Source organism: Gossypium raimondii, chromosome 1 (assembly GCF_025698545.1).
Source record: "Gossypium raimondii isolate GPD5lz chromosome 1, ASM2569854v1, whole genome shotgun sequence".
NCBI classification, from domain to species: domain Eukaryota; kingdom Viridiplantae; phylum Streptophyta; class Magnoliopsida; order Malvales; family Malvaceae; genus Gossypium; species Gossypium raimondii.
Window position 1 is genome coordinate 49872092 of NC_068565.1, and position 15441 is coordinate 49887532.

The window sequence follows — 15441 nt, forward strand, 5'->3', positions numbered from 1 at the left end:
ACCTCTACATTTTGAGCACGTGGATTTAAATATACATATATTCATTTTTTATATTTATAGAAATTGTTTTTTATACTTTTGGTCAATTTTATTTTGCAAAATTAAAGTAGATAAGGGAATAAGGGTGAGTTTGGATGGGCGGTGCGTTTACCTGCGGTTAGTGTAAAAACAGCGGTGGCGGTGAGATTAGATACTGTAGCGATACTGTAGCGTGAGACAAAAAGTAAGCTAAACGCACCGCACCGCACTCAATCGCTCATCCAAACCCACCCTAAAGAAATATGTATGGTTTTATTATCAATAAATTATTCTATTGAACATTTACTTTAGAATAAACAAATTTATTGTGATAAAAACTTTGCACAAAAATATTAAGTGAATAAAAAAATTACACATGTTTATATATATAAGATGTTATTTTATTAAAAACTTTCAATAAGATAAAATCTCGAGTAAGGAAAAAATAGCACAATGCCTATTTCTTTCCTCGTGATAACAACACATAAAATTTTAAAGTCTATATATTTTAATCTTAAATACAAGTTTTTCAAATATTGAAGTAAATAATGCTTTATAAACTGATCTATTAATTGGTCACTTTAATTGATTTGCGGAATATATATTTCACAATTATTATATAAAGATCATGAATAAGGAAGAATTTTGAGAAAATATATTTCACTTGAGCTTCTTTAATATATTTCATACAAGTTATCAAATTGTGTGCTATTACCAAGACGTAATAGTGTTTCTATAGCCCTAAGATGTGCTTCTGAATTAGACTTGTTCATGGGTTGGGCAACCTGTCCAGTCCCGAAGGTACACCCGAAATTTAGGAGGGTTTAGATAATAATATTAAGCTCGAAAAATGGGATTAGGCAAAAAAATTAAGCTTGTTTAAAATATGAGTTGGGCTTGAGTTTGGGCTTGAACATTCAATGCCAGAGCTCGATCCGGCCTATTTTTTAATTTATGATACTTTATATTATGGTATTTTTATATATTATATAATTTAGAACTTATTAAAAAAATAAATATATACTGAATATATAATACTACTCTAATATAAACATTAAAATAATATTAAGATGACTATATAAAAATTTAATAAATAAAATGTATAAATTTATTAAATATTAAAATAATATAATTTAAATATATTTAAAAATTAAAAATAATATGAACGGGTTTAGAATAGACTTGGGTTAGCCATTTGCAAATATAATTGGATTTAGATAAAATTTTAAACTCATATTTCGAGTCAAGTTAAACATAAACAAACATAAAATATATTAATATCATGATTAATCCCGACCCAACCATGAACACCACTATTCGAACCAAAGATTTCTTTATAATTTTATTGAAGATGAAAGATTGTCCTTTCACATTTGGTGGTCTCACAATTATTGAGTACACAACGAAATCATTTTATTCTTATTGAACCAATTTAAGAACCTCTTTGTATATTTCAATTTACAAATAAAATGCACTATATGGTAATCTTTACCAAAAGTTGTAACAATAACTATTATACGTATATAAAGTTATAATTTTTACATAATCAATGTTAAGACATTTGTGAAAACTCCCAATCTCAAAAATCGTGCTTTACCACATTGCTTTATACCTTTAGATATTTGAGATACAGATAAAAAAATTCACATTTTGAAAATGAATTTAATTCTAGTTCAATAATGTTTTTCTATGTCTACATTACTCGAAAAATTTATATTCAATATCCTTATTTTATGTCGCCATTTAAATAGTAATATTATATGTATAAATGTTGTCGATAAATTATTCAATTCAGTTTCATCTTTTTTATTGTGACATGACTTATCAATATCTCTTCATGTTCATTATTTAAAGTTTCAAGCACATGAATCTCTTCTGAAATTTTATGATTAGTTATGTATTAAGTCTCTTTTGATATGATTATATTGAGTTGTTATTTTCTTTTACGAGATTTTTCATCTTTAAAACTAACTAATCTAAATTTTTTTTAGGCATGTCTTACTTTTATTTGTTCTAATAAGTCATTTTACGAAGACATTGATTCATATTCGAACATTTTCAGCTATGAGACTTAGGGTGGGTTTGGATGGGCGATTGAGTGCGGTGTGGTGCGTTTAGCTTACTTTTTCTCTCACGCTACAGTGTCGCTACAGTATCTAATCTCACCGCCACTGCTGTTTTTACACTAACCGCCGGTAAACGCACCGCCCATCTAAACTCACCCTTAAATATTCTTGTTAGGTCGGAGAAATTATTTGGTGTTGATTTGGAGCACCTAATTTCATTCACTTATGAACTTCTAATTCATATGAGATAATAAATAATGTATTTAGTATAATCAATATAATAATCAATAAATAATGTCATTGAATATTTGCTTAAAATATTTAATAATAGAAAGGATAAATTAATTAATATATATTCTTAAATTTCTTCAAAACTTATTTTTGTTAATTGTGTTGGATCAACTTTGAACATATACGCACATCAAAAATTTAAAAATGGAAAATAATTTACTCTAACTAAAGCAAATTATAATGAGATTGTTACAATTTATTGGATTGATGCGTACAATTGTTGTTGCAAGTAAAATATCATATTTTCATACATTTATGAGAAATTTTGCTATCATAAGTAATGATTTAGCTATTGATTGGAGGAATTTAAACAATAAATTTGCTAAACCATGTATAAATATCAAAGTCTATAAGCAATTATTTCATTAGACAAAATAATCATTAAAAATTTAAGATATGATGTCACTGAAATTAGCAAGATAAATTATTTTAATTCTATAATTTAAAAACTTTGTTCTTAATTTAATTATTTGAATAAGCAATCTTGTAAACGATGGATTGTGAGTTGATAATGCACATGTGACTATCTTGTAGATTTATAGATGCATCTATCAAAATCATATAATAATATGTTTCACATCAAGAATAAATAGGCTCAAATTTCATAAATTTCATATAATGATATATTTGGACTAGTGAACTTCTTGTTTAGCATAGTTTGTTATTCAATCATACTAGTGTTATGGGTCGCGGTTCAAAGTCTGAGATGAATACACATGAAGAGTCCCATAGAGGTCAACTAATTAAATGAGACTCATTTAACTCACTTGAACTGACCTAATTTATGGAACACGTGGAGAAACCCGTCTACTTGAAGCTTTGCTAGCCTAATGAAACACTCTAGTAAAACTGGAGTTGCCAGGGTAAATATCGTAAATCTTGAGGAATAAGTAGAGGTGCTCATGAGTCGCGTCAGGCCGGGCCTAAACATGATATTAACATAATTTATGTTTGCCCAAGTTCAGCCCGACTTGAAATATGGGCTTAAGATTTTGCTCAAACATGCTCATATTTGCAAAGATTGACCAAAGCCCATTTTATTTTTTTAATATTTTTTTATTTTATTTTAATATTTAATAATTTTATACAGTTTTTATTTATTAAATTTTTTTATATAGTCATCTTTAACATTATTTTAATGCTTACATTTGAGTAGTATTATATATTTAGTATATGTTTATTTTTTAATGTGTTCTAAATTACATACTATAAAATATTATAAACTTAAAAATGGGTCAGGACAGGTCGAGCTTGGGCCTTGAATGTTAAAGCTCGAGCTCGACTCATATTTTAAACGGGCTTAATATTTTTGCCCAAACCCTCCCAAAATTTTTATGGGCTTTTAGACCTAGATGGGTAGCCCAACCCATGAACAAGTGTAGAGATAGAATTGTTTAGTGTTTAAATCTCTTAAGACACTCATATTGTAGATAAACATTAATCTCAACAATTAATATATTTGGTCTGTACCGCTGAATCTAGAAAAATTCAACTATAAATAAATGCATTCCCCTCGTATAAACATTTGGTATGCACGAAAATGTGTATTTACCAAAAAAAAAATCTAATAAACTCCATCTTCGATTAAGGTTTAGACTCTAATAATATTATATATGTTGAAAATATAATTGATGCATTAATGTACCATCAAATAATTTTAATAATATTGAAAGGTTTAAAAAATATTTTAAAAATAAATATTAATCATACTAATTAAACATAAATAAATTCAAAAACTTATTATTAATTTTTGAAACGAATAATTTTACTCAAGAAAATCAATGGAGGGAGACTTGATGACGTCCAACAATTTGTAAGGATTTCATTTTTGACTCCAATAATCAAAACATTAAACTCTTCGTCTTCCCCTAAAGCCCTACGCTCTAAATCAGTAGTTGAGCAAACCTCTTTCACAATGAGCAGATCCGGCCAGCCTCCAGATCTCAAAAAGTAACTTATTTTTTCACGCTCCTATTTCAATGCTTCTCTTTGTTTGAATCTCTTTTCCCTGGATTTTTTGTTTTTTTATTTTCTTTTTATCTTGCTTATAACAGGTACATGGACAAGAAGCTCCAGAGTAAGTTTTTCATTTTTTTTTATGCTTTGCTTCTACTTATTTCAATTCCATACTAAAATTTAGTTGAAGTTAGTTTATATTCATTTTTTGTTGCTTGTTTCCGGTAGTAGCTCGCTTAAGCCGCAATTCCGTTTGTTAAGTTTCGCATGCACGATGATAAATGGCTCTTGGTTCCATTTTTACATTTATTTTTTCAGTTGTGACGAGTATTTGAGAATTGAGACCTGCGTATGCCCTGCAATATGGAATTTCATATTTTTGGTTCATTAGAATGCCTGTTTCTGGGTTGTGATAGTTAAAGAATTTGTATGTTATGCAACATTTGATTAGGTATTAGATTGCATACATTTAGGTATCAAGACCTAGATTACTTCGAATTAGCGTATGGGTGTTGTGCACGGATATGTTGTAACTTCTTTTGAGGTTCTTTAATGTATTTGGAAGATCCTTAGAGGGTCATGTCCTCGCTCACAAGTCCAAGTATTTCTCATATTTTAAGGAAAAAATAATAGTCGGAGCCTATGTTACTTTGACACGGGTGCGAGTATCGGATATGTGTATGTGTCCAAAACAGTTATGGTCTGATTTTTCGAAGATTCTCTATTTATTTGGAGTATCATTGGAGGCTCCAGATCCATGTGTTGGACACAGCTACACAGGTTCCTCAACAAAAACAAAGAGTCGGAGCAACATACATAAGATTTTAATCCCTTGTCTCGGGGTGTACTTTCACGTTTAATAAAAATTGTGGTTGTTTTTCTGTATGTTTTTCAATCTTTTGGACTCTTCTGGATGTTAATAGTCATAAAATTGCATCCTTGAGAACATAGTATTGACCATAATTGAAGATTGAAGCATTCTGTCATCAAAAGAAAAAATAAAAGAGATTGAATAATTCATGAGCTACTGTTGGTTGTAGATTTGGCTATGAATTGTTACGGTATTTTCTAATACCTCTTTGATTTAGTGAGTCAGGAATTCTTTGCTTTATGCTTTTACTCGCTCTTGTAAGTTGCAGTTGTGTTAGGTCGCAATATGTAAAATACAATATTTATAAATGAGATAACAAAAGTAAATGTTTGGCTTATGAGCTTTGAGATTGTTGGTTTACATAAATTCTATATTACAATTTTGAATCTTAAGAACTCTATCATGCTTAAAACTGCAGTTAAGCTGAATGCAAATCGGTTGGTTGTTGGTACACTTCGCGGATTTGATCAGTTTATGAACCTAGTAGTTGACAACACCGTTGAGGTGAATGGCAATGAGAAAACTGACATAGGCATGGTGGTGAGTCTCGTAATGCTTAAACCGTCACTAAAGATATAATACTTCGATCATTTGCCTCATTTAAGTGGTATCAATTTGTTGCAGGTGATCAGAGGAAATAGCGTTGTTACTGTTGAAGCACTTGAGCCCGTAGGCCGGATGCAGTAATTCAGGTTTTTCGTTCCAAAACTTGGATTTCACTTTCTGTATCTCTTTCACTCTTTGTGTCTAGCCTGCTAGCTTCGGGCTTCATATGTTACATGATCGAGAATTCGTAGGAAGTTGTTAGATTGATATCCATGGATTCTGTTCTTTCTTTTCGCTATCCTTTGATCTATTATCACTTTGACGGAAACAAGGCTCTCCAAGTAAACGAAAGCATCAAAACCATCAAATATCAGATGCCTATGAATCTTAAACTTCTTAAATTCGTGTTTACCAGGATTGTAAGACACCATTTCATTATTGAGTCCTAGGTTTTCCACCATAATAACTTCATTGTTTTCCCGAACTGTCAATGCGCTCCTTCTACACTACACCCATGCTTTTCAAATTCGAAATTGGGAACTTTTATCTGTCACACTGTATTCTTTCTTCACAAATATGTTCATATGATTTCTTTTAGTTACACCTATACCCAAGCTTCCATCCCACATTAGAAAATTGAAATCGAAAACTACATCATCTGGTAGTCGTATTCTTCGAAACTCTTCATCACCCAAGTCGAATGATATGATGTCAAAACCTATGCTATCATGATATTCGCCTTTCCAATGAATCAATCTGTAAAAGCTTTTAGTAGTATAACTGCAAATGTCTCCCGAATTTATGCTATTGAACTTGCCTCGTTTTACTTGTCTCCATGAATAAGTTCCTAATGTGTAAACTTCTACATTGTACGATCCAACATAGAAGCTACCGCTGACATTATATTTGGTTCTTCCGAGTTTTCTACTACTTATCTGCATAGCTTCACATCGATGGTTTAGGAGATTATATCCGAAACTAAAAAAGTAAAAAAGTTTTAATCTCGGGTTTCAGACTCGAAATCAGGAGGATAAAAGTTTCCTTGGTATACATCATTATAATTTGGCAAATAGATATAAGACCATCACAATGGTATACATCATTTAAATTATATCTCCAGGACCCGTCAAAGAAATCTAAAGACAAATCAAAGCTACGATCAAAAGAATCATTATTAGAGATTATTGAGAAGGAAACTTTCGACGTCGATCCTCTCCTAATAATGAAGATATCTTCCTTGTGACAACGGTGTTGACGGCTTCGATCCAAATGCATGGTTATGAAGGTGTTGCCACTAAAGAGAGCATACCATGATTTGCAAACCGATTTGAATCGGCAAGTTCAAAAGGATAACATCATATCCATTGGTAAATCACTAAATGCAACACCCTAGATTCGATCCAGTCGTCCGGTATAAACTATAAGATACCATAATTATAAAAATTTGACATCATTCACAATTTAATAAAAATAACCAAATAATTCATTTGCAACTATTTCCATGCTATTCAATCAAAATTAGACTTAACTCAAGTTTATGGAACATTTAAAACAAACTGGAAACAATTTTGGATTAAAATAAATTTGAGTAAAAGGTGAAAATAAAGATTATATAGTCGTGCGTGTGACAGAGCTTAGCCCGATTGAAGTATTTAAAATATTTTCTTTAAAAAAGGGTTGAATTTGGAATTTAATAATTAATGTATAATCAATCACTGTATATTTATAATTTTGGTATGGGGAGTTTAAGTTGGAGTAAAACAAAGCCACGTGACCAATTCATATTATAATTCTAGTGAAATTGGGATTTAGGGTTTAGATGAGAGTGAATGTTTAACTCAATTTAATTTAAAATATATATAATATGGATTTAACTAAGTAATGAGATTTAAACCTTAAATTTCTGGGGGCAATGTTATTAAAGGTAAATCTGTTTTTTGGTTTTAACTTTGAGGGACTTTTTTAATATCTAATAAAACATTACGTGAAGTAATATATGGGTTAACTTTCTGTTTAGTCCCTAAATTACACTTTTTTTGTCAATTAGGTAGCTATAATAGGGCTATAAAGTAAAATCTATTATTGAACTTTTATTCCGTTAACGTTCGTAAACCTGACCTGATTTTGGGGCAGGGTCCATTAATTTTGATCCTCTACTTTTCACTTTAACTTTATGCAAGTTAGGACCCTTTTTATGAACGTATCTTCAATACGATGTGTTTATTTTTTTATCTTACGCTACAGTATCGTTATAACATTTAATCTCACTTCTACTGTTATACTTACATTAACCGTAAGTAAATGCTTCACCTATACAAAGGGCCCTTAACCCTACTTTGTGACGTGAGTAATTTGACCCAAATAGCTAAAGCAGTTAACACGAAAGGTTAATGAGATTTTCACTCCAAATTGAGGTGTTTCAAGATATTTTGTAAAGAAAGTTAATTCACGTAAATCCATATAAGCATGATAATTTTGCATTTTTAAATAAGTGACATTATACTAACTTGGCTTAAAGTATGTGAATTATTCACGTTATAAAAGGTAAGAATATTTTTTTTTCTCCATTTTCATAATTGAACTTAACAAGTAGATCTATTTTGGTTTTTTTTAAATTTGAATTCTATTAAGATTTAATGATGTGATCAGTGTTACTGGAACAAGATCGGATCAAACAGGCTGAGAACCGGTCGATATAATGGTCCAAACAAAAGGGTTGAACCGGTTGACTCGAAAAATACTTAAAATTGGTAAAAATAAAAAATCGAGACAAAAATCGACAGTTTTTACAGCATACAATATGCATTAAAATGATGCATGCATCTTTCATTAAATCTTGAAAAACATTTGTAAGTTGTTACAACAATAATTCCTACATTTACAAAGAGTAACCAATCTTTACTCTTATTTTAGGGAGGAGAATAGGTAGTAGATGATATTTTTCTTAGGGATGGATTCGAGTAGATTTCTATTTTCTAGTTCTTAAAAAGTTAGGTTAGATCTTCATTTTTATTTTTATTTGTGGATTTTTTTATTTATTTTCGACGTTAAAGCTTTGCGATTGAAGAATACTCAAGACTCTTGCACTTATTCTGATTTACCTACGAGCATTTCTCTCTTTATTCTCAATTTTATATTTGATTCATCAAATGTTGATAGAATTTTGTATGAAAAATGAAATAGATCATGTGATTTTATGAAATAAGTTGAACCGGTTTAATATTTTTTAGATTTTAATGATATTTTAATTATTTATTTAATTATTGTTGGTCCATAGTTAAAACGATCGAATTATTTAAGCATTAAACATAATAATTTAAGATTGTACCATATCATTACGTTAAAATTTATATAAATTTTCAAGTGATGTCATCAAATTTTAAAAATTTAAAGATAAAAATGAATCTAATTGTTAAGCTCAAATGATAAAGTGTAAAAAAAAATATAAGTACCAAAATGAACTTAATTATCAAGTTCAAGGGTAAAAAATTATATTATCCCATGTCAAAGTTGATCCCGTTGGTTGCAAAAAAGAAAAAGGGTTCATCCCGTTGGTGGGGGGGATTAACGATCACTTAAGAAAGGCCTAAAAAAAGGCAAAGCCGCCGCAAAGACAGCCATCTTTATTTCCGATGGCCACTATGTTGGGTTCAAATTTGAAAGAACAAAGGCACAAACGGACGACGCTCCTCAATCAAACACCCTTTTTGAAAAGAGGACGGTTCCTTTTTATTCATGTATTGATTGCTTCATCTACAATGTAACTCAACCAAAGAATAATAGCTCTTGAAATCCCGTGTGTTAGCTTGATGATCAGAGTGTTCATTGTTTTAGGTGTGATTTGAGTTTGAGTTGTGTTGCTATTAAGGCTTTACTCTCCTCTTATAATTCACCAAAAAATAAAATAATAGCTCTTACACCTACCAGGTCGGGATTTCCAATGAAAGACCCACTGTTGTTAATCTCATGCCAAAATGCACTTCTATGAAATAGTCCTCTAATTCTTTTCCTTATAATATGTATATCTATGATAAATTTAATTATCAATGTTTGCATTTTTTTTGTCAATTTGGCAATTATTTTTATTTATTTATTTAGTTACCCTTAACTTTTTAAAAAGAGTTAAATAAGTTTTTAACGGAAATATTGACTAAAAAAATTAAAATTTTTAAGGCTTAATGGTATAAAAGGCCCTCGTACTTTTTTGAAAAAAATCAATTACACCTATGCAACAGTTTTGCACAAAATTGAGTCCTTCAACTAACATTTTCCATAAAAAACCTCATTTGACCAATATCGATTGTTATAACGCTAATGTGGCCGTTAATAGCACTAGCGTGGTGCTTCGTGTCAGCAATAATTACTGATGTGGTAATGTCACATCGATAAAAAATAAAAAGATTAAAAGAAATATTTATTTATTTTACTGAAATGAACCTGAACATATGATTGTTCAAGTTGATTCATTTCAAAGTTTAATTTCTTTAAAAAATATTTTTAAAATTGTTATAAAATTTTAAAACATTATTAAAATTTATAAAAATATTAAATAAAGTTCAAAAATTCAAAAAAAAATCATTTAAGAAGTTAAGTCCATAATAAATATAGATATATGATTGTCCAAATTTGCATGAAATTTGAACAGTAATATTTCCATATTCATTCAAAACAACTTTTAAATTATATAAGGTTTAAAAAATATTAAAATATTTTTCTTTAAAAATTAATATGTGTATCGATATTTTAATTGTATCGATACCTTTTAGGATGTATAAAAATAAAAATATTTTATAAAATAAATATAAATAATTTTAATTGTATTAACTGTAAAGTTTTTTTTAGAATGTATGAATACATCTAAATCTATAAGATTAAAAAAAAAACACTTTTCTAATGTTTTTAAAAATTAAGCTTCAAAATGAATGAACCTGGACAATCATATGTTCAGGCTCATTCCAATAAAAAATAAACATTTCTTTTAATTTTTTAAAAATTTTTTTGATTTTTTTTCTTGACGAGATTGTCGCTGACATGGAGTGTCACGTTATTGCTGAAACGGTCGACATTGGTCAAAGGAGTTTTTTGATAGAAAATGTTAGTTGAAGGACTCAATTAGGTGTAAAAAAGTCGCAATAGCTTAATTGATTTTTTCAAAAAAAACAAAAACAAAAACAAAAAACTCAAGGGTCTTTTATACCATTAAGTCATTTTTTAACAATATTAGCGTAATAACTCGTGTTACAATTCATGCATATTTGATGTTGATATGACACCATTTGGGTCATATGCCACGAATAATTTAAAATTTACAAAATTATTCAAAAATTAAAAATACATAAAAAAATCAAAAAGCTAGCATGAATTACAAAAGGATATTTAAAAATTTTATGTTTTGGCGGAATTCAAGTTTTTAAGAAGTCTAATAATATTATATAAAAATATATTTAAAATTAATAAATCCAAAGGATTCCAACTAAATAATGTTTTATTCGATTTTAGTTTAATTAAAAAAAATACTAAACTAAATCCTTTTTCCGAAGGAACCGTTACTACCCAAAAGAGCCCACTAATGACCAGTCAACTACTGTCAAAGCTTAAAAGCATACGTTTCGATATTTGATTGGCTTTCGAAACAAAAAGACAATTTAGTTAATCGTAGAGAATCACCCCCTCAATTTATTTTATAGAATAATAAAGCCTAAAATGAAAGGTGGTATCCTTTTTCTCTCTTCTATTTCTTCTCTGAACCTCTTCAATTCCTTTTCCGCCTACAACCACTTCTCATTAATCTTCAACTAAAATTTTCAATCTTTTAACATTGCTTATTCAATCCTCAATCTATTTCCATTTTTAAAAAAAAGTTGAAAAGAGCATAAAAGAAAAAAAAACCTTGAAAAATGATGATGGTTGCTTGTTACCATCCAAAATCTTGCCTTGAATCAAACTCTACATTGACACCAAATCTTGATATCTTATTATTGCATTAAGTTTTTTCAAAGAAACTCTTTTTGGGATTTGTTTCTTGGGTGTAAATCCTTGTCCCCAATAAAGAAAACACAATGACTGAAGTGCTCCAATCATCTTCATCTCACTTCTCTTCATCTTCAAGCCCCACTTCCACACAACATGGCCTTATTAACACCTCAATGAGCATTACAGCCCAAGGAAGTGATCAAGGAGAAGAGAACAGGCAAGTGGGAGAAAGGAGAGGAAGGGATAAAGGAGGTGAACAGCAGCTGCCTTTGGTAACGATTTTGGTGACTGCTTTTAGGAAGTCTGTGATTGGTTGTAGCATTTCTGGAAGTAAAGAGCTTTGTGCAATGGAAATTGGGTTGCCCACCAATGTTAAGCATGTTGCTCATGTGACTTTTGATAGGTTCCATGGTTTTCTTGGTTTGCCGGTTGAGTTTGAACCTGAGGTCCCCAGGAAAGCCCCTAGTGCTAGGTAAAGATTCCTTTTTTCTTCTTCTTCTTTTCTTTTGGTTCTTGAAAATTTATCATCTGGGTTTGTTTCAATTTTGAGTCTTTCTGTCTTGATTAAATTGTTTTTGATTGTCAATAAAGAAAAATTTTCTGGGGTTTTGGTTATATATTGGTTAATGTGCTTATTTTCTTGATATTTGTTTCACATTCATATAATTCACTATGCTTTAACTTTTATACTGTCTTTGTTGAAGGTTGCTGATGCTAAGATTGGAATATTTCCGGTTTTTATTACCTAAATATGAAGAAACTATTGTTGTAAATAAATGTAAACATCAATTCATTTTAGGAGCTTTCTATGATGATTTGATTTCTTTTAGAGTCCTTTCTAAACTTTGTTTATAAAGGATTTAAATGACTGTCAATTGCATTGAATATCGGCGACGGTGCGAATATCGTGTTGTGGCTGCTATTTAAATCCATGGTTGATACCGTGCTATGTGATCATAGATGTCAAAGACTTTATCAACAGTGTGTGTGTGGCTGAATTCATTTCATTAACTAAGACAACATTGTTGTGCAGTGCGAATGTGTTCGGTGTTTCGACAGAGTCTATGCAGCTTTCGTTCGATTGTAGAGGAAATAGTGTGCCAACAATCCTACTATTGATGCAAAGGCATTTATATGACAAAGGTGGCCTCCAGGTATGTGATCATATCTATCTTTACTCTGCTATTGCTATGAAAATTGCTTGGATTATCCAATTCTTTTTGTTTAGGCCGAAGGGATTTTCCGAATTAATGCCGAGAACAGTCAGGAGGAGTATGTTAGAGAACAACTAAATAGAGGAGTAATACCAGATGGAATAGATGTGCATTGCTTGGCAGGTCTTATAAAGGTATTTTCTTTCTCTTTAAAAGCGGCTGTATTTATGTATGTATGTATGTATGTGTGTATTGTATGCTGAGTTGCTGTCAAGAATTTCTTATGTTGAACTGATATGTTGTATATGGTTGATGTGTTTATAAATGCGTGCATTGCTTGGCTGGTCTTATAAAGGTATTTTCTTTCTCTTTAAAAGCAGCTGTATGTATGTATGTATGTATGTATGTATGTATGCATGTATGTATGCATATATGTATGTACATATGTATGTGTATGCGTGTGTGTATTGTATTCGGAGATGTCATCAAGAACTTGTCATGTTGGACTGTGATATATTGCCATATGGTTGATGTGTTTATAAATCTGCAGGCTTGGTTTAGGGAACTTCCTAGTGGTGTCTTGGACTCTCTTCCTCCAGAACTGGTAATAAAATCACAGTCCGAGGAAGAGTGTGCTCGGCTTGTAAGGCTTCTTCCTCCGACAGAAGCTGCTCTACTCGATTGGACAATAAATTTGATGGCCGATGTCGTGGAACTGGAACATCTAAACAAGATGAATGCACGTAATGTCGCCATGGTGTTTGCTCCAAACATGACACAAGTGAGTTAATATCTTTCAGTAGTTTTAAATGTCGGGTTTCATGTTCAATTATCGGATACTGATATTACTGCTGTTCATTGCAGTTGTCGGATCCTTTAACTGCATTGATGCATGCGGTCCAAGTGATGAATTTTCTCAAGACACTTATTATTAGGACTCTAAAAGCAAGACAAGATTCTATGGTAGACTCTACTTCCAATTTTCCGTTAGAGCCTTCCGATAAGAATGGACCGCAAAGCTCTTCACAACTATGCAACGATGTCAATAATGAGGTTAAAAACGAAGGTGAAGGAGAGAAATCATTTGTTCCAACTACAGAAAGAAACTCTCAAAGTTTAGCTTCGATAGAGAACATTAGTGCTGGAAATCGATCTCTAGTTGATAACCGCCCTTGCATTATGGTTTCCCGAGAAGGTAGTCTCCGGAGTTCATCTGAAAGCGTAAAGAAAGGATCGAAGAAGGCGAATGAACGGTCCATGGCGGATCTTGAATCAGGACTCGAAGAGAAGAGCAAGGGAACACGGATTGTCAACCTCGTAAATTCGAGAGCTGAGCTTTGCGAAGCTTGGAGGTGAATGGCCTAAATGCTAGGTCGTAGTCGGAGGGGGGGTCGGGGAATGCCGACCGATAAATGTCGGTAATGATGTGTTTTGGTTTCATTTACATTTGGAATTATTGTGTATTTGGGTTTCATGTGTCTTAAAATGCGACTTTGGGTGGAAATTCTTTTAACCATTTTCATTAGAATCATTCTGACATTTGCTCTACTAATTTCTAACATGTATTGTTTCATGGTACCTTTGTTTTTACAGTTTATAATCAATCAAAGATTCTTTGTGTTGCTGACCCCAAACATGATTTTTCATGTTCTTGTGACTGTCTGATTGCCAAAAGTTTGCATAGCTTTGGATGGACGGCGAGATTTAAATCAATGATGACGGTGAAAATAGTTCTTGTAAAAATGAAATTTAGTATTGTACCGGTGACATTAAAACAATGTTGGGATGTGTGTTTTGATTCAATTGTAGCGGTGACGGTGGGATGAAAGTAGAAAATAATCATAAGAGCACTAAATTAAAGCAAGTGTATATATAATAAAAAATAAAATAATATTTGTATTAAATAATAAAGTAATTAAATTTATATTAATGTTAAATGAAAGTTAAAAATATTAAAGTGTTTAAAATATTAGAGATGTTAGTTTAAAATATATTTATAAAAATATTTATATTAAATAATAAAATATAAATTGGTCTTTTAATAATAAATTAAAATGACTCTTTTTGAATTAAATTATTTAAAATTATTTATATAAAATAATAATTAAATTTATATTTATGATAACAAAAAAATCAATATATTTATTAGATTTTTATATAAAAGTTAATCCAAACCAGTGCAAAATCGCGAAAGCGCCATTGTTGCTCTTTCTTCCTCAATGTATACAAGTTGACACTTATCGCAAATACAATAAGATAATACATCTTCAATTAGCGCAAAATCAGCCATGGTAACCATAAAACAAGAAAATAAATGAGACATATAAAAATCCTGTTTAAAACATGTAAAAGCTACGAGACTTGAGAGTTCACTTAAAAGATTCATTATATTTAAAGTTCTTATTACTACATCACAATATAAAGTCATGATAAAGAGCATATAACTCCAACAAGGCTAACAATAAGTAATTCAAGCAAACAAATGAGAAAAGTCGAAAAACATCACCTCTAAGGCTGAATTTGAAATTAAAATCTTTAAGCTACAACACCCGAATGAAAAATCGAA

At 30.5% G+C, this 15441-nt stretch overlaps 2 protein-coding genes across 3 annotated transcripts; both read left to right on the plus strand.

Annotated features, from left to right (window-relative positions):
• Positions 1-4142: 4142 nt before the first annotated feature.
• Positions 4143-6159, plus strand: LOC105786333 (probable small nuclear ribonucleoprotein G). The gene is made up of 4 exons (XM_012612709.2): positions 4143-4325; positions 4430-4452; positions 5621-5742; positions 5827-6159. The coding sequence occupies exons 1-4, from the start codon at positions 4291-4293 to the stop codon at positions 5887-5889; spliced, it is 243 nt and encodes an 80-aa protein (XP_012468163.1). The 5' UTR covers positions 4143-4290; the 3' UTR covers positions 5890-6159.
• Positions 6160-11548: 5389 nt separating this feature from the next.
• LOC105786334 (rho GTPase-activating protein 5) lies at positions 11549-14509 on the plus strand. Of its 2 annotated transcripts, XR_008198889.1 has the most exons (6): positions 11549-12193; positions 12755-12875; positions 12950-13069; positions 13426-13656; positions 13740-14293; positions 14469-14509. XR_008198889.1 is itself a non-coding variant. In XM_012612710.2 (5 exons), the coding sequence occupies exons 1-5, from the start codon at positions 11808-11810 to the stop codon at positions 14229-14231; spliced, it is 1350 nt and encodes a 449-aa protein (XP_012468164.1). In that variant the 5' UTR covers positions 11550-11807; the 3' UTR covers positions 14232-14509. The 2 variants fall into 2 exon arrangements, 1 of the variants encoding a protein (XP_012468164.1); XM_012612710.2 differs by having other exon boundaries at positions 11550-12193; positions 13740-14509.
• Positions 14510-15441: the final 932 nt, after the last annotated feature.